This window comes from Sorghum bicolor, chromosome 5 (genome assembly GCF_000003195.3).
Source record: "Sorghum bicolor cultivar BTx623 chromosome 5, Sorghum_bicolor_NCBIv3, whole genome shotgun sequence".
Classification (NCBI taxonomy): Eukaryota; Viridiplantae; Streptophyta; class Magnoliopsida; order Poales; family Poaceae; genus Sorghum; species Sorghum bicolor.
Window position 1 is genome coordinate 12,372,561 of NC_012874.2, and position 19,564 is coordinate 12,392,124.

At 45.3% G+C, this 19,564-nt stretch overlaps 1 protein-coding gene across 1 annotated transcript; it reads left to right on the top strand.

Moving 5' to 3' along the window:
- On the top strand, positions 893 to 2,059 carry LOC8057160 (ethylene-responsive transcription factor ERF027). Its single transcript, XM_002449235.2, has one exon. The coding sequence runs from the start codon at positions 928 to 930 to the stop codon at positions 1,690 to 1,692; it is 765 nt and encodes a 254-aa protein (XP_002449280.2). The 5' UTR covers positions 893 to 927; the 3' UTR covers positions 1,693 to 2,059.

Consider the following 19,564-nt stretch of genomic DNA (forward strand, 5'->3'; position numbering starts at 1 on the left):
TGGAAAAACATGTTTATCTCATAAAAATCAAACGTGTCATACATGAGTACATGATAAAGAACTGTTTATCTCCATATTTTTCTTTCAAGGCTTTTTTTCTCCATATAAAAATCAAATGACGACCTTTTAGCGATTAGCAAACAAATGAAATTTGATGTTTAGACTCAACCTCATATCTGCTTTAATAGGAAGTCAGACAGCCTCTAACCTGTCATGTTTGGTATTCTTTGGAACAGAGCAAGGAGTAGGTTTTTTTTAAACTCTGAAGCCTGTTATTATTTTAGGGTATCTGGTTGTTTCCTATTTTACCTTCACATATATGGAGTAACTAGAGTAGTGTAGCATAGCATAGCCCAACACCATTTAGACCATGCTGCGCTATGATACAATTTTTACTACCCGCACATAAATATTTCAATCTCAACAAACAAAAACACAAATGTGTTCGTCAGCACTAATAATCTAGGGAGACATAAAACCCAACTGCTACAGCTCCAACTATATAAAATCCAGGTTGCCACAAATAATGAAGACGACAAGTACACTATCGTCCAAGCTAACCTCCAAAAGCCCTTGCACTATCCAGGAAGCTCCCTAGTTTCCTCCCCCACTAAAGCAAACCAACAACATATCTGATAACTGATATATCCTTGTGCCGGTGGATATTGCACCAGCTCAATCTTCCCCTCTAATGTTTTTGTATCCAAACACAGACATGCATGCATAAATAAATAAACAAAACATATATGTTAACAAAAAGAAATCCTGGAAAAGGACACGTATTAGGGCTCCAGCTGTCTCCACCCAGGTCGAACATCACCTCCCTCCCCAATGCATGCACCCATGCCTTCTCTCTCATCGATCTTCACTCCTTCACACCTCACTCCCCTCTCCTCCATCCATCGTCTCCCCCCTCCCTATATATACATGCACGCATGCACCTCCCACTCCCCCACCACCACCAACTCCATCCTCTTCCATCTCACTACAACATCATCAGCTGAAGCAAGAGGGCCGCCGGCGGCCGGAACACACGCACCTACGCACACAAGGAGCTTAACAATGGAGGTGGTGGTGCTGGACAACGACGTTGCGGGGGTGGCGGCAGGAGGACAGTACCGTGGCGTGAGGAAGAGGAAGTGGGGGAAGTGGGTGTCGGAGATCAGAGAGCCCGGCAAGAAGACGCGCATCTGGCTGGGCAGCTTCGAGTCCCCGGAGATGGCGGCGGTGGCGCACGACGTGGCCGCGCTGCGCCTGCGCGGCCGCGAGGCCAGGCTCAACTTCCCGGGCCTCGTCCACCGCTTCCGCCGCCCGGCCACCGCCGAGCCCGACGACGTCCGCGCCGCCGCGCTCGAGGCCGCCGCCCAGGTCCGGTTCAGGCCCGACCTCGTCGTAATGCATCATCGTCATCAGGCCGCCGGCGACGGCGAGGTCGTCGGCTGCTGCTACGGCGGCGGTGGCAGCGGCAGCGGCAGCGACGCAGGCAGCCCGGAGCCGCTGGTCGGCGACGACGTGGCGTGGGACGCCTTGCTCGGGACCGACGAGCTGGCGGCAGAGGCAGAGTCGCCCAAGATGTGGGCTGAGCTGGCCGAGGCCATGCTCATGGCCCCTCCTGTATGGGAGGGCAGTATGGCCGACAATGACGAGTGGGCCCAGGGAAATCTCTGGGACCTACCTGTCTGGAACTGCTAATCCTGGGGCCCCACCGGCAGATGCACCTTCACATCCTTTTGGTTTTTAGAGGTGTGATGAAATACACTACTCAGTAATAGTAGAATGTATCAATTAATTAATAATCTTCTTCCCAAACCACTGTATAGGTCAGTGAGATTACTCTAGAGATTCGAGCATAAACATGGTTAAGAATGTTCTGATGGTCCCGTCAGTCAGTGTGCAAAGTTGGTAGTTAGCAAAGAAGGTCGTCTAGCTAGCTAGCTAGCACGTGCAATTCACGTGGGTAAAAACACAACAAGCATGATGTAATTCTTTCTGTTCCCTCTCATGGATATGACAAGTTCAAATAATGCAATTGGAAAAGAATATATGTTTGCATAAGTAATTAGCTTGCACTATGAGAAATAATTGCTGCTCTGAGTGTACTGACATGGATACCAACTCCAATGACAAGATGTTCATCCATTTATCCACAAAAGAGAACTATTGATGAAAATAATTTTGCCAAGCATAGTATTTCTGTGAGGACACTTACATTTTGGCACAAATTATATACAATATATCAGAAATATCGGCATGACTGAATCAAACAATGGGCCTGAAGAAGGCAGGTAACTCAATTACCAGATGGTTATAAAACACTGAAAAGTGGATTACACTCTACTCAATTGAGAGAGAGAGGGTACGGTCTTGTTTACTTCTCAAAAATTTAGCAAAAATTTCAAGATTCCTCGTCACATCGAATCTTATAGCACGTACCTAGAGTATTAAATATAGATAAAAAACTAATTGTACAGTTTGTCTGTAATTTACAAGACGAATCTTTTGAGCCTAGTTAGTCCATAATTGGACAATATTTATTAAATACAAACGAAAATGTTGAGCCTTGTTTAGTTCTCAAAATTTTTTGCAAAAATTTTCATTCTCTGTCACATCGAATCTTGTGGCAAATGCATGGAGTATTAAATATAGATAAAAGAAATAAGTAATTGCACAGTTTACCTGTAATTTGTGAGACGAATCTTTTGAGCCTAGTTAGTTCATGATTAGACAATATTTGTCAAATACAAACGAAAATACTATAGTGTCCATTTTGCAAAAAAATTTGGAACTAAACAAGGCCGAAGGCCTTATTTAGTTGCCAAAAAAATTGGAAAACGCTACTGTATCATTTTCGTTTGTATTTGACAAACATTGTTCAATTATAGAGTAATTAGGCTCGTAAGATTCATCTCTCAAATTACATATAAACTGTGCAATTAGTTTTTGTTTTCATTTATATTTAATGGTTCATGCATATGCCGCAAGATTCGATGTGACGGAGAATCTTGAAAAGTTTTTGGTTTTAAGGGTGAACTAAACAAGGCCTAAGCAAAATAAGGCCTTGTTTAGTTCCAAAATATTTTGCAAAATCGACACTGTAGCTTTTTTGTTTGTATTTGACAAATATTATCCAATCATGGACTAACTAGGCTCAAAAAATTCGTCTCGTCAATTTCGACCAAACTGTGCAATTAGTTTTTATTTTTGTCTATATTTAATACTTCATGCATGTGTCTAAAGATTCGATGTGACGGAAAATCTGAAAAATTTTGCAAAATTTTTTAGAACTAAACAAGGCCTAAGGAGTAGAGAAAAAAAAATGAAAATGATGGGATCTTAGGAACAAGAGCCTGAAGTTTCCTGATGATCTCTATCTGACGACAGTGTCAGATATCATGGGACCAACAAGCCCGTACGCTTTATTCGTCGCTTCGTACACGCACCTGCGCGGCGCCGTGACGTGAATGCCGAAAAAAAAGAAGGTGGACCTGGTCAACCCAGGCGTCCAGGTTCAGCTCACGGAATCAGGCTTGGAGATTGCCGTGTCTCCTGGCCCCGGGAATTATTGTACTGGCTGGCTGCCTGGAGGAGCAAATGAAAGCTCTTAATCTGATGATGCCAATTATATGCATGGATCTGGTCACTACTGTTGTACTCATCATGGGGGACTGAAAGTTCACTAAAAATCCACTATATTAAGGGTGGCCATGTCCAATGTCTGAGAGATTAGTGTTGCTAATATACAGGATGAGCAGGGGATGCAGAGAACAACACCAAGAGGCAATGATTGGGGATTCTGTGGCTGATTCTTCTTGATACTGCTTTTCAGAGGTAGTGTGAGAATGGAGCATGGAGTATATACTACGTTGTTCTTGTTGTGTTCGTAGGAAGCAAACATGGACGAACTTTGATGATGATTTTGAAGCTAGTAACACTGTAAGAAAGTTATTTTGGATAAGGTTTGAGTTAAACATTGAAAATGTATTGAGTTTGAAAATGTGAAAACATACATTTATCTTAAAAAATATACATATATCATTTTTTGATAAATATTTTTATAAAAATAAGGAGTCAAAGTTAGGCTTCAAAGACCATGTCGTTGTGCTAAATGACTTTCTTTATAGGTATGGAGGGAGCACTACTTCTACCTTTTATGTAAAATAAATGGACATCTTTTTTTTCATGAATAAGGACACTTAAAAGTGCTTTGTATCATGTACTCGGTCCACTAGATGATTTATTTCTTAATTGAAGGACCGAAAACGGCGACCAGAGGGGGGGGTGAATGGGAGCCTCAAATTTTCTCTCGAAAATATTTGGCCACTGTCCCTAGTTCACCACCAAATGCGCAACAACTCCAAATCTAGAATACTCACGCCAACTGGTGGCGGAAGTACCTAAAGAGATTCTTTAGGACTATAGATACTCAATGCAAGAGACAAAATACAAATCGAAATCCAAAGGACCAAGTTGTGCGCAAAACGGAAAATCAGAGCCAGAGAAAATTCATTAGAAAATCGCCAAAGAAAAAAAAAACGGACAGAGTAACGGCTTAAAAATGGAGCACTCTATTTTACCAGCGAGAACTGGATCTATGCAAAACAAATCACTGAATTGGATTTGCTCGTCACTCGATGGTGCACGGCCTACCAATCAGCTGCAACACTAACCACACCTGCAGAAAATAAGAGCATACACAATATCCACTAGAATTCTAAAGCCGAAGTCTTGACTGGCCTTTTCAAAGTAAAGCACTAAGCACACACTGCTGAGAGATCAAGGCGAGCAGAACCAGAGCAAAAATACCAAAAGGCACAAGCACAACAATGGAGGAACTGCTCTCCAACTTGCTGCAGAACGGTCACGACAGGAAGCACATAAATAAATAAAAACGAGCTGAAACCATGAAACTACTGGTCCTAAAAACTGCTTCTGAACCAGACCAAAAAAAAAAAAAAAATACACAGGAACAGCACCAATCAGAACGCAACTCAAAAATAAACAAGGCAAATAACACTGAAGAGAGCTGAACACCACCAATCAAAATCAAGTAAAAAATACACACATGCTGCTACCACGTGCACACCAGAAAGAATAATCAGCAGGCTTAGGCAAATTGCTCCCTGATGAGTGCTCCATGCTGCACAGGACTGAGCATCCTTCCTGGGCACAAGGCCAGCTCGTCCTGATTGCTGGACGCAGAGAAATCGACTGCACGAGAAACCACTCCAGTAGTCTTCAGAGCTCGCGATTCAAAAACAAACGACGACGAGCAGAAACCAAGCGCAGATGAGCAGACGAACCTCCATCTCCCAGGGACGAGCGGTGCTCTGGTGAGCGCACACGGCAGCTGGGCCGGTGTTGGTGCCGCTGTCACCGGACCCAGGGGCGCCCCTACGCACGCCTGTATACGAGTGCCCAAGAACAGCTCACGAACAGAACAACGAGCAGAGGAAAGCGGCTCCAAAAATCCCACAAACCTGGACAAGGACTCAACGATTCATTCCCAAAATTTGGATAAATGAGATTCAACAGACCACGAAACTATTCCCCAAAAATTATTGTTTGAGATTGACCCAAACTCCAGAAAATATTTTGATTGGACAAAGAACGAGTTTTTCTCCCCAAACCGAATATCGGATCGATCTATGAGCTCATGTGAAATTGAAGTGATTCACTGAATAAATTAACTCAGCACATGTCATAGCTCGTCATGGATCAATCGAAACCCACCAAAACAACTCCACAAATGGAAGAAGCAAGAAGCAGGAAGGAAACGAGAGTCACGAACAGCAGACTCAGAACACCCAACACCAGGAAACGAACCCCACAGGGCAACGTGAGGTAAGGGCCTCACTTCCCATCAGATCACAGGTTCCAAACACAACAATACACAGAACAGTCTGAGGATCTCTCTCGTGCTCACGTTGGTAAGAAAACCTAAGTCTAAAATGAAAAACGAAAATGAGAGAGAGACAGTTGGTTTGGGGCAACCCCTCTCTTATTTAGAGGCTATTTTACATTCCCTATTTGCCCTTAGATATTTTTTGAGCGAACTAGCTAGCCCCAGGGGCATTCTAGTCCAACTCGACATGACCTAAATCCGACGGCCACCGCGCCTCCTCACCGGTAGCCTCGCTCCGAAGCAATCTCACCGATGCCGCCACGTGCCATCCGTCCACATCGGGACCTCCGCCCGGGTTTTGAGGCCCAAACCCGCGAAACCCGCCGCGAGTAGCGTAGCCCGTACGCGTCCCCCGCCGTGTACACTTGCGCTTATCGATGTCCCAAGTGTCAGCCACCGCAGCTGGCCACCCGGTCGTCTGGTCCGTCGGTCCAAGCCTCACGTCCGCCTTTCACCGCAACCGGTCCGTCGGCACGGCACGCCCTACTTGACCTTCACCCGACCGCTGCCACCGCATCCAGACTCCACACCTGCACATAACGAAGCCAAGAGACACCGTTTCGACACATAACCCTGTGCCAGGATATCAGTAGAACCAGCGAACCAACAATCCACCAAAATGTTGGCATGTTGACAATCGCTCATCAGACAACAAGGGTACTCCACAATGGTTATGTAAAAACCATATGTTCGCAATCTCCCCCTTGATGAGTGCATTGTCAACACCAACACAAAGCCAGAGAAAACCAACTTAAGTGTAAGCTCAAAACGAGTCACTCACAATGAGTAAAGCAAAGCCAACAACTTGGTCCCCAAAGACATGGGCAACGGCTCGACACAACCAAGTAAAACACAGCTAGCCCTCAAGAAGAGGCAAACAGGCTCAACACCGCTAGCAAAACTTGAAAAGCTAGAAAACAACTAGACCCTCCAGAAGAGGCAAAGGCTCAACACATCTAGCAAAAGCAACTCAAAACTCAAATGCAACTCCCCCTGAGCAAATGCAATCTCTCTCAAATGAATGCATGTCTCTCTTTTTGTGTGTAACTTTCTCCCCCTTGTTGACACATGCACTTATCAAGATTTGCCCAAAGGAGTGCAACTCCCCCTCAAAACATGCTATGAATGCAAGAAATGCACATATACAAAAGCTTCAGGAGTATAGCAATCAGATTGAAAAGATGCTCTAGGTGGTGCTGTCATGTGTGTATAGCAATAATTACAAGTGCTAGCAAATGCTCAAACTGATCAAGTGAAACGAAATATGACATTTAAGCATTTTTGATCAATTTTAAGCAATTGTAAGAAGGAGTTCACCACTGAAAGTAGCACATAGCAGGTATAAGCAGGAAATCAACCTAGTGCTAACAAGTGTATACAAGGTGAACTACCTCAAGCAGCGTTCATACATCATGTCAAAGACTAACTTTAGACTTGTGTTTTCATCAAATTTTCATTTTATCGGAGTTTGCAGCATATCACAAGGTTTAGTCAAAAACATGTGTGAGTGCAAGAGGTTATCTGTACCATCAAACCAACTTATCGACCATGCCAAGCCTATGTCAAAGACAATCGCAAGCTTAAGACAATGATCTCGGCATCCACTACAAGGCTCAAGTTCATCCATAAGTGCAATTGGAAGCAGTCTCGATACCTTGACGTAGGACAGTACAGACCCATCTCGATCTTTTCTTTTCACTTAGCTTGATTTTCAATTTTTAGCACAAGAATTTACAAGTTGTCAAAGCAAGTGTATAACTCAAAGCATGAGACATAGCAACCTAGCATATAAATGATAGCTCAAGTGATCTCAACACATCCTACACATGCTAGTTGCCAATCACAATGGTGAACAATTTTCAGGTTTCAACAAGTTTATGTCAAGTTCACATGTTATAAAACATGCTTAGCTCATAACATGCATCAAGTGATCAAAAAGAGCCTAAGCGACAAGCACCATCATGTACATACAAGACATATCACAAAGAGCATAATCTCAATCTAACAACTATAATCATGAAGCTCAAAATGCTCTAATATACATGATGAGATGAAATGCAATGCAATATGATACAAAAATAAAATAAAAGCGAAACTAAAGGAAAACAAAACTAGTGTACAAAAAAAACCAAAGTGCCCCTCAACTAAAAAGGGAAACAAACTCCAAGCTCCCCTCGCAAGCGAGCAAACTGGGCTTGGTCAAGGGGTTTGGTAAAGATGTCTGCAAGCTGATTTTGGGTATCAACATGGTGTAGGTCAATATCTCCTTTCTCATAGTGGTCACGCAGGAAGTGAAAGCGGACATCTATATGCTTGGTTTTTGAGTGGAGAACTGGGTTTTTAGCAACGCTTATAGCACTGGTGCTATCACAAAGCAGAGGCACTCGCCTAAACTCTAACCCAAAATCTCTCAAAGTAGCTATCATCCAAAGCAACTGGGAGCAGCAAGCAGCAGCAGCAACATACTCGGCTTCTGTGGTGGATTGGGCAACTGAGGATTGCTTGCGAGAGGACCAAGACACAAGAGAAGTCCCAAGAAACTGGCAAGTCCCCGACGTGGACTTACGCTCAACACGGCAGCCGGCATAATCCGCATCAGAATAGCCGCAAAGAGAAAGAGAGGAGGAAGCTGAAAACCAAAGACCAAACTCAGGTGTGAAACGAAGGTACCTCAAGATCCGCTTGACGGCTTGACGATGAGATGTGCGCGGCGAAGACTGAAAGCGCGCACACAAGCAGACCGCGAACTGGATGTCCGGTCTTGTCGCCGTCAGGTACAGTAGTGACCCGATCATGCTTCGGTACTCCTTCTGGTCCACAGCTTCTCCTTCTTCATCTGCATCCAGGGCCGTCGTGGTCGACATGGGCGTCGAGAGAGGCTTGGCCTCGCCCATATCAAATTTCTTGAGTACGTCCTTGGTGTACTTGCCTTGGTGCACAAACGTCCCTTCTCTAGTTTGCTTGATTTGCAAACCAAGAAAGAACGTCAACTCGCCCATCATGCTCATCTCAAATTCCCTGCTCATAGTTTCTGCAAACTTGCCAACAAGTGCATGAGAAGAGCCACCGAAAATGATATCATCCACGTATATCTGAACCAAAAGAGTGTCAGTGCCTTGCTTGAGGAGAAACAAAGTTTTATCAACCGAACCCATTTTAAAACCCTTTGCAAGCAAGAAGGTTTTCAAACGCTCATACCAGGCTCTCGGGGCTTGTTTTAGACCATACAAGGCTTTGTGGAGTTTAAAAACATGGTCAGGAAACTTAGGATTTTCAAAGCCAGGGGGTTGTCTCACATAGACCTCTTCCTCTATATACCCATTCAAGAAAGCACTCTTCACATCCATCTGATACAGCTTGAACCCTTTTGAAGCTGCAAAGGCTAAAAGGATCCTAATGGCTTCTAGACGGGCAACAGGAGCAAAGGTTTCCTCATAGTCTATCCCCTCTTTCTGACAAAAACCCTGAGCTACCAACCTAGCCTTGTTCCTCACTACCACCCCATCTTCACTTTGTTTGTTTTTAAAAACCCACTTGGTACCTATGGGATGGCAATCTGGTGGAAGTGGTACTAAAACCCAAACCTTGTTTCTCTCAAAATTTTCTAACTCCTCATGCATAGCATTAACCCAATCAGGATTAGATAGTGCGTGTCCAACATCTCGAGGCTCAAAAGAAGCAACAAAAGCAGAGTGAGCGAAGTGTGAGATGTGATATGACCTGGACCGCGTGACTCGCTGGTCAATTTCACCAATCATGGTCTCAGGTGGATGGCGACGCTGAATGTGTCGAGGTGCTTCCCTTGAAGAAGTCGCCTCCCCCTCAACTGCAGCTGGGGCCTCCTCAGGAATAGCCGGTGTAGGCTGAGGAGGCTGCTCGAACGGACCCCAAGTAGTGGAAGAAGAGGGATCGGGGCCGTCAGCCGAAGTAGTCGTCGAAGACGCGAGAGGGGCAGCCAGTGGTGTCGGCTCGGGATCACCCCAATCAGCATCTTCTGCATCATCCTCAACAAAGATGCTCTCACCAATCTCCTGATCACCTGCACATTCAAAGACAGGAGAAGAACATGGCATAGTCTCATCGAATGTGACCTCACAGGTCTCCACGACTCGGTTAGTTTCAAGGTTAAGTACACGATATGCATGAGAATGAGAAGCATAACCAAGAAAAATACCGTCGGAGGACCTAGACTCAAATTTGTCCAAATTACCTTGCTTCAAGATGAAACACTTGCAACCAAACACCCTAAAGTGACTTACCTTGGGTAGTCTACCAAATCGCAACTCATAAGAAGTCTTTTTCAAGAAGGCTCGAAGAAAAATGCGATTGGAGACATGACAGGCGGTGTTGATCGCCTCGGCCCAATATCTCCTAGGAGTCCTATGCTCATCGAGCATCGTCCTGGCCATCTCAACAAGGGTCCGATTTTTGCGCTCAACAACACCATTTTGCTGGGGAACATAAGGAGAGGAAAACTGGTGCTCGAGGCCCAAAGAAGCACAGAAGGTATCAAACTGAGTGTTTTTGAATTCTGTGCCATTGTCACTGCGTATAGCTCTCATGGCATTCTTAGGCAACTCAGTTTGTAACCGAAGAATCAAGTCTCGAACATGAGAAAAAGCCTCATCCTTACCCTCCATGAAAAACACCCAAGAGTAGCGAGAAAAGTCATCCACAATCACTAGAACATACCACTTCCCTCCCTCTGACCGAACCCGAGCCGGACCAACTGTGTCCATATGAAGTAGCTCACCGGGTCCCTTGGTCATGACCTGAGTCACAGGAGGGTGAGAAGCGGCAACCATCTTCCCATGACGACAAGGGTGACAAACCAAATCCTTCTCAAATTTCAATTTGGGCAATCCTCGGATTAAGTCAAGTGAGCTCAACCTAGCTAGTAAGTCAAAGCTCAAATGACCAAGTCTCCTATGCCATTTCCAAAGATCAGAAGAGGATCCAGCCACAAGACAACGAGAAGAGCCAAAAGAGTAAGAAAAATCGGCTCGAAAGACACGACCAAAAGGGACAATCTGGCAAACAAGATTTCCCTGAGAATCAAGAACTCGAGACAAGCCGGTCTTAAAACGCACCTCAAAACCATCCTGAAGGAGTTGCGAAACTGAAAGCAAATTAAAATGCAAATTCGAAACCAAAGCAACATCCTTCAAGACAAAATTCTCATTGACCCGAATGGTCCCACGAGAAAGCACTTTACCTTTGCTGTTGTCCCCAAATGTGATGTATTCCTTACATTGCACGGGGTCGAGGCTGGAGAACCATTTTGAACTTCCGGTCATGTGGCGCGAACAACCGGAATCAACAAGCCACGTGTTCTCCAGGCCTCCGATCTGCATCAATAGAAAGACATGGGGTGAGCAAATGGCGCAACACTGGGGTTAGTAAACTGTGAAGGATACCAGTGTTGGGTCATTTGCCCTGGAAAAGTGTTAGGAAAAACACCAAGCATGCCATGTCCCATTTGAGGAAAGCGATCACCACGAAAGGGAAAACGTGGTCCGCTAGAGCTGTGGGACTGAGAAGCAAAGCCACCGCCACGAGGTTCAAAGTCATATTGATCATGACCTGAACCACGTCGGGCACGACCACCACGTGGTCTCGCAAGCTGAGGCCTAGCACCTTGAGGCATTGCACCTCTAGGCCTAGCACTGCGCCTCTGAACAGGCGGCACATGTACGCCATGGGGTGGGCGGTACATGTTCCGGTTGTTCAACTCGTACTCTCGCCGCTCATCTCTCTTCCTCCTAAAGCAAAACTCAACAAGGTGACCATCCCTATGGCAATACTCACAGTGATACCTTACCTCTCTCTTGGGTGGTTGTTGGTTCACTCTCTTGTGGGTATGGTTCACTCTTGGTGGCTTTTTGGCTTTAGGAAGGGGATCCTCAGAGATGTTTGGTAGAGTGTCAAGTGGGTTCCTGAGATGGTTAGGTTTTGGAATCCACACTTGTTCCTGAGGTGGGGATTTTGGAGGTTCTTCAAACACTCCATCTTTGACAGTGAGTTTGGAAGGCTCAGGTGGAGTGAATTTGATCAACTTGGGAGTAGTGGATGGTTTCTCACTTGGGCTCAAACCACTAAACTCACCAACCTTGCCATAAAGATTTTCACCCTTCCCACCTATAGCAAAGCCTACACCCGATGTGCAAGTTCCCCGCCTGAACTGGCTCATCATCATGCCTAACTGTGGCTCACTGCTAGACACCCAGCTCAAGATGGACCGAAGGTATGTGTTGTCTTCCTCGAATCTCATCTTATCGTGCCTACAAGACTCAAGCTCTAGCACCAAACTCTCACAACGTGCACACTTAGCAATAGTGCTATCTGAACTGGCCTTCTCAAGAATAGAGATCTTGGCATTCTTCTCTGCCAGCTCAGATTGCAAGCCTGAGCAGGACTTGCACGCACCCAACAAGACAGGCCTAGCTTTCAGCTCACCATACTCATCAAGCAAAGTAGCATACTTAGATTGCAATTCAGAGAAGTTAGACATATGAACAGCACACTCATCGCACTCTACTTCATCTGACACAACCACAGCACACTCCTTAGCAACCTCAAGCTCCTTAAGCGCCAACTCTAGCTTGTCCTTAAACTCTTTCCTCTCACGGGCAGCACGCTTAAGCAATTTATCTTGACTAATCAAGGTGATATTCATGCTATCAAGCTCAGCGACAAGGTCATCGACAGAAGGAGGTACCTCGGAGGTGTCGTCGTCGAAGGAGACCTCATCCTTGCTGGCCTTCACCTCTTCATCAATCGCCATGGTGCAGAAGCCTCCGTGAGTGGAGTCGGCGACGAAGCAAAGACCGGTCAGCTTCTCCTCCATCTTCCTCTCGGACTCATCGTCACTCGAGGGAGAAGAGGAGCGGTCATCGCCGGAGTCGTTGTCGAGGTCGCTGAGGGAAGCAAGGAAGGCACGCTCTTGTGCCTTGGCTTTCTTGCGGTACATCTTCTTAAGCGCCTCCTTGTCGAAGCCCTTCTTTGACTTGTACTTCTTGGAGGTGTAGTCGCGCTTGTCCTTGCGCTTGCCGGAGTCGTACTTGTCGGAGGAGTGCTTGTTCTTCTTGGGGCAGTGGGCGACGAAGTGGTCGAGATCTCCACAGTTGTAGCAGCCCACCTTTTGATCACCGCCCCGGCGGCGGTTCAAGCGGTTGTTGTGGAACCGCGAGAACCGGCTGATGATCAACGCCAGCTCGTCATCCCCAAGAGTCTCCAACTGCTCCTCTGAAACAGACACCAAAGAAGACAAGGCAAACGACATCTGTGAAGGGTTAGCTGAAGAACTTGAACTGTTACCTGAGACTAAAGCCATAGTCGGTGCAGAGGGATTCTTAAGCTTGGCTTGAGTCTGGTAGTCGATCTCGGTGGACTTGAGCTTGCTGAACAGCTCGTCCACAGTGATGGTGTCGTAGTTCGAAGACTCGATAATGGCGGACACCTTCACATCCCATACCTTCCGATCTAGGGCATATAGAAGCTTGAGAGCCCTCTCATGATCGTCATAAGGTAGCTGTGCCTTGTTTGCTCGCATCTTGTTAATGATCGTCTGAAAACGAGAAAACATGGCATCGATGGACTCGCCATCAAGCTGAGTGAAGTTCTCATACTCTCTTTTGTACGTCTCATAGAGTCTGGTTTTGACATGGGCTGTACCCTCGTGATAGCTCTGAAGCCTCACCCAGATCTCTCGAGCAGTAGCACAATCAGAGACACGCTCAAACTCAGGAAGCGAAAGACTCGAGAAAAGAACAGATCTTGCTCTGCTATTTGCGTTGTGCCGATCTTTTTGATCTTGCGTGGTTCGAGCACGAGGTTCAAGCACAACGAAAGTAGCATCCTCGCAAATTTCCCAAACAAGCCAATCAATACCCTGGAGATGGGCAGACATGCGTATTTTCCAATAGGGATAGTTTGTTCCATCGAAAAATGGTGGTTTACCGGAACCACGCTCCATGTCGCCTTCGTGGATCACGAACCGATTAAGGTGGAATGATCCTTAACCGGCTCTGATACCAATTGAAGGACCGAAAACGGCGACCAGAGGGGGGGGTGAATGGGAGCCTCAAATTTTCTCTCGAAAATATTTGGCCACTGTCCCTAGTTCACCACCAAATGCGCAACAACTCCAAATCTAGAATACTCACGCCAACTGGTGGCGGAAGTACCTAAAGAGATTCTTTAGGACTATAGATACTCAATGCAAGAGACGAAATACAAATCGAAATCCAAAGGACCAAGTTGTGCGCAAAACGGAAAATCAGAGCCAGAGAAAATTCATTAGAAAATCGCCAAAGAAAAAAAAAACGGACAGAGTAACGGCTTAAAAATGGAGCACTCTATTTTACCAGCGAGAACTGGATCTATGCAAAACAAATCACTGAATTGGATTTGCTCGTCACTCGATGGTGCACGGCCTACCAATCAGCTGCAACACTAACCACACCTGCAGAAAATAAGAGCATACACAATATCCACTAGAATTCTAAAGCCGAAGTCTTGACTGGCCTTTTCAAAGTAAAGCACTAAGCACACACTGCTGAGAGATCAAGGCGAGCAGAACCAGAGCAAAAATACCAAAAGGCACAAGCACAACAATGGAGGAACTGCTCTCCAACTTGCTGCAGAACGGTCACGACAGGAAGCACATAAATAAATAAAAACGAGCTGAAACCATGAAACTACTGGTCCTAAAAACTGCTTCTGAACCAGACCAAAAAAAAAAAATACACAGGAACAGCACCAATCAGAACGCAACTCAAAAATAAACAAGGCAAATAACACTGAAGAGAGCTGAACACCACCAATCAAAATCAAGTAAAAAATACACACATGCTGCTACCACGTGCACACCAGAAAGAATAATCAGCAGGCTTAGGCAAATTGCTCCCTGATGAGTGCTCCATGCTGCACAGGACTGAGCATCCTTCCTGGGCACAAGGCCAGCTCGTCCTGATTGCTGGACGCAGAGAAATCGACTGCACGAGAAACCACTCCAGTAGTCTTCAGAGCTCGCGATTCAAAAACAAACGACGACGAGCAGAAACCAAGCGCAGATGAGCAGACGAACCTCCATCTCCCAGGGACGAGCGGTGCTCTGGTGAGCGCACACGGCAGCTGGGCCGGTGTTGGTGCCGCTGTCACCGGACCCAGGGGCGCCCCTACGCACGCCTGTATACGAGTGCCCAAGAACAGCTCACGAACAGAACAACGAGCAGAGGAAAGCGGCTCCAAAAATCCCACAAACCTGGACAAGGACTCAACGATTCATTCCCAAAATTTGGATAAATGAGATTCAACAGACCACGAAACTATTCCCCAAAAATTATTGTTTGAGATTGACCCAAACTCCAGAAAATATTTTGATTGGACAAAGAACGAGTTTTTCTCCCCAAACCGAATATCGGATCGATCTATGAGCTCATGTGAAATTGAAGTGATTCACTGAATAAATTAACTCAGCACATGTCATAGCTCGTCATGGATCAATCGAAACCCACCAAAACAACTCCACAAATGGAAGAAGCAAGAAGCAGGAAGGAAACGAGAGTCACGAACAGCAGACTCAGAACACCCAACACCAGGAAACGAACCCCACAGGGCAACGTGAGGTAAGGGCCTCACTTCCCATCAGATCACAGGTTCCAAACACAACAATACACAGAACAGTCTGAGGATCTCTCTCGTGCTCACGTTGGTAAGAAAACCTAAGTCTAAAATGAAAAACGAAAATGAGAGAGAGACAGTTGGTTTGGGGCAACCCCTCTCTTATTTAGAGGCTATTTTACATTCCCTATTTGCCCTTAGATATTTTTTGAGCGAACTAGCTAGCCCCAGGGGCATTCTAGTCCAACTCGACATGACCTAAATCCGACGGCCACCGCGCCTCCTCACCGGTAGCCTCGCTCCGAAGCAATCTCACCGATGCCGCCACGTGCCATCCGTCCACATCGGGACCTCCGCCCGGGTTTTGAGGCCCAAACCCGCGAAACCCGCCGCGAGTAGCGTAGCCCGTACGCGTCCCCCGCCGTGTACACTTGCGCTTATCGATGTCCCAAGTGTCAGCCACCGCAGCTGGCCACCCGGTCGTCTGGTCCGTCGGTCCAAGCCTCACGTCCGCCTTTCACCGCAACCGGTCCGTCGGCACGGCACGCCCTACTTGACCTTCACCCGACCGCTGCCACCGCATCCAGACTCCACACCTGCACATAACGAAGCCAAGAGACACCGTTTCGACACATAACCCTGTGCCAGGATATCAGTAGAACCAGCGAACCAACAATCCACCAAAATGTTGGCATGTTGACAATCGCTCATCAGACAACAAGGGTACTCCACAATGGTTATGTAAAAACCATATGTTCGCATTAATACAAGGTGTCCACATTATTCTCCACTAAGTGACCCCACTAAATGTTCTATTTTGCATGCAACGTGTTCACATCATTCTCCATTAAATCCATATCATCCCATATTAATTACAAAAAAATATACTTGCCATCTCTATCGCGTGAAATACTTTAAATTTTTAATCTATTAACATACAAGTCATCTAAAGACACTATTTGTTTCATTACCTATTCCTTTATAATGTAATCGAATATTTTATTGGTTTTTCTTATATTAGTTTAGCGATTTTTAGCAGATCTAATACAATAAAATAACATGCAAGTCAAAATCATATACTACGTATATATAGTATACAGAATACCATATAATAATACTATGTATATAACAAATTTATTTTTAAGGAAATCCCACGGCAACGCGTGGAGTATACTTTCAGAAGACGAATAATATAATACAAAGAGTAAAATACAAACCCGGTCACTAAACTTTTCATGGGGTGTCATCCCGGGCCATAAACTTTCAAAGTATGTCATTCGTGTGCTTAAACTCTATTTGGGTCTCAAATCAGCTCTTTAAGGATCCATTAGCAGCCAAAGCCCTTCGCCGTAATGCAATTAGGCCCCTGACTTGAATCATCGATTTACTTCTAGTCCTTCACCCTTTGTATTCCTCACGCCGCCTCGGTACCCTAGACGTGATCGTACTATTCCTCGCGGCAGCGCGGTTCCTCTAGATGCGATCGCGCACCCGGACACCCAGATATCTCCAAAATGAGCTTTTTGACTGCGAATTTAAGTGCAATTGTTTGCTGTTCATTTGTGTCATGTTCATCTAAAAAGTTGATGGAGAATCAGTGAAATGTTGTTGTTTACACAGCAGCAATATTGCTGCAGTAATTTTGCTGCCAATCTCGTGCTTCAGGTGCTGCCAGGCAGTCATCAGTCCAGCCAGTAGGCATCAGTTCGTCAGCCTAATTTCTTTTTGTGACATCAGTATTGTCCATGAACCGATGACCTCTGATTTTCAGTATGTGAGCTGCCAATAACTGGAAAGAGACCCAAATGGAGTTTAAGCACGGAAATGACATATTTTGAAAGTTTATGGACCGGAATGACACCCCATGTGTTGGAATATAAGTGAATTGTCCACCTCTTCCTAGCTTAAGCTTTTGGGTTAAAGTGAATTCTCTACCTCTCCCCATCAGCTTAAGCTTTTGGGTTAAACTGGTCGGTGCATGCAACTCAATACCATGAAAAGTTTAAGGACCGGGTTTGTATTTTACTCTAATACAAACAACCTTAAACAATAGAAGTACATCAAAGACCAATATAATTGTTTTCTTCTTTCGATCGTCCCACCAGCATTTCACTAGCACCCAGCTTCTATCATGTGCCTCTTGATGTTCTCTCAAATAAATATCGTGGAAAGAACTCATTTCGGTGCGATTAGTTAATTATTGGTAGCAGAATCCTTTTTTGGGCACTTATTGCTAGCGGATTAATCAAACATAGTGCACTGGACAACATTTATCGGCTCCAGCTTTTGCTGATCAAGGTTATGAATCCACCAAATTTATTTGGATGGGCAATAGTAAAGGGTTTAGGGTGCCATGTCACCAAGAAGGGATGCATTCAACAAGCATGGGTTCGTCTGCATATTTCCAGATCAACTCAGTATAGGCCCCCTTCATATTTACATCAATTTTTTTGTTTCAATTTTCTTTTTCCTTCTAGATAAAAGAAGTATAACTTCTTGTCTCCACGCTCAATGAGACGATGAGCGTGTCGACTCTTTTGTTGTTTTTTTGGTAGTCGCCTGCCACACGAGGAACCTTAGCTTGTGCTTGCTTCCAGCCTTATAGGGACTATCGAGACGGGATGTGGTGAGTCCATTTTTTATAGTGTTTGATTCTAGGGTGAGTGGGCATGGGACTGTTCTCTAAGGGGAATATTTCCTTAAGATTTGGGTCATTCCATCCATTGAAATCAAGAAGCTAGACTGGCTCATCTCTTATTGGTACCGTTGTCATCTGTCTACTTGTACTTGTTGTCCTCGCGTGTGGAGCTTGAGATAGTGCACTTCCGGTGACGGCGATTGAGCTCACGCCCACGCCCTTCGATGATCAGAGTATGATCATGCCCCTTCTCATAGCTTGCATGGCTGTTGCTGGAGCTCCGATGGGATCCCTGGGGCCAGCGAGTGGTAGTGCAGCAACCGTGTGTGGCGCTTTTGGGAGATGGTGGTGCAGGGGAGGCAAATTGTGGTGTAGGGAGGAAGGGGGGAGACAACAGGCAGGCTGGTGTGTGGTACGGTCGAGGACGGTTCGCTCGGGTGGCGCTGGTGTGCAACAACAAAGGGGAAGAAGAGGTAAGGCTAACTTGTGGGCCCCAATGCTGACATGTAGGTCCCATAGAAACTATAGCACATAGTGTTTGCACCATGCATCCCACTAGACTCTATCATCCAGATCAAACAAAAATAGGAATGAATCCCTCCCTCAATCCCATCCAAAAATAGGGATGGTATAATCCCATTCTACATCATATCCAAACCAAACACACACTTAACTCTTCTTCTAATGTTTAACATCCACTACACCACAACCCCAGACTACCGATGTACCGTCAGTTGTCATAGGTCGATATAGCGAAGTTCTATCGATCGGCATAGATCTATGCCGACACTTACTTGGAGTCGCTGAAAGTGTTGTCGGTATAGTCTATGCCCAAACTCTCAAGATCTAGATGGTCGAACAAGCTATGTGAGGATAGGGTTGGATAAGGGTGAACAATGCTTTAGAAATATATGTTTGTTTTTATCATTTGAGATATCGACCAACTTTAAAATACTATTATAGAACTGACCTTCACTGCCAGTTTCTTACAAATTGATAGTAGCATCGGTCCATCAGTTTCTGGCTAAAATCGGCAATGATAGGACCAACCGACAGTGATATTGGGTCATCACTGCTGGTTTTTAGCTAAAACTAGCAGTGATAGGTTTCATGGAGACTTCATAACTTTCTCATATAATGTCTAATCAAGACAAACTTTATACGAAAGTTGTAATCAACGCGTTCTACAACTTTGTAGTTCAAACTATTTAGATTTGAGATCATTTGCATGTCCAAATATGCATCGCAATATTTTATAGAGTTAGTACCGAATGAGTCCAAATGCTCTATAGTCACAAGTGAGTGTGTAGTGGTAGGAAAGAACCTCGGATGGAGAAACAACCAAATTAAAAGTTGTGGATATCGAAAAGTTATGCATTTTCCTAGTTCACAACATTTTT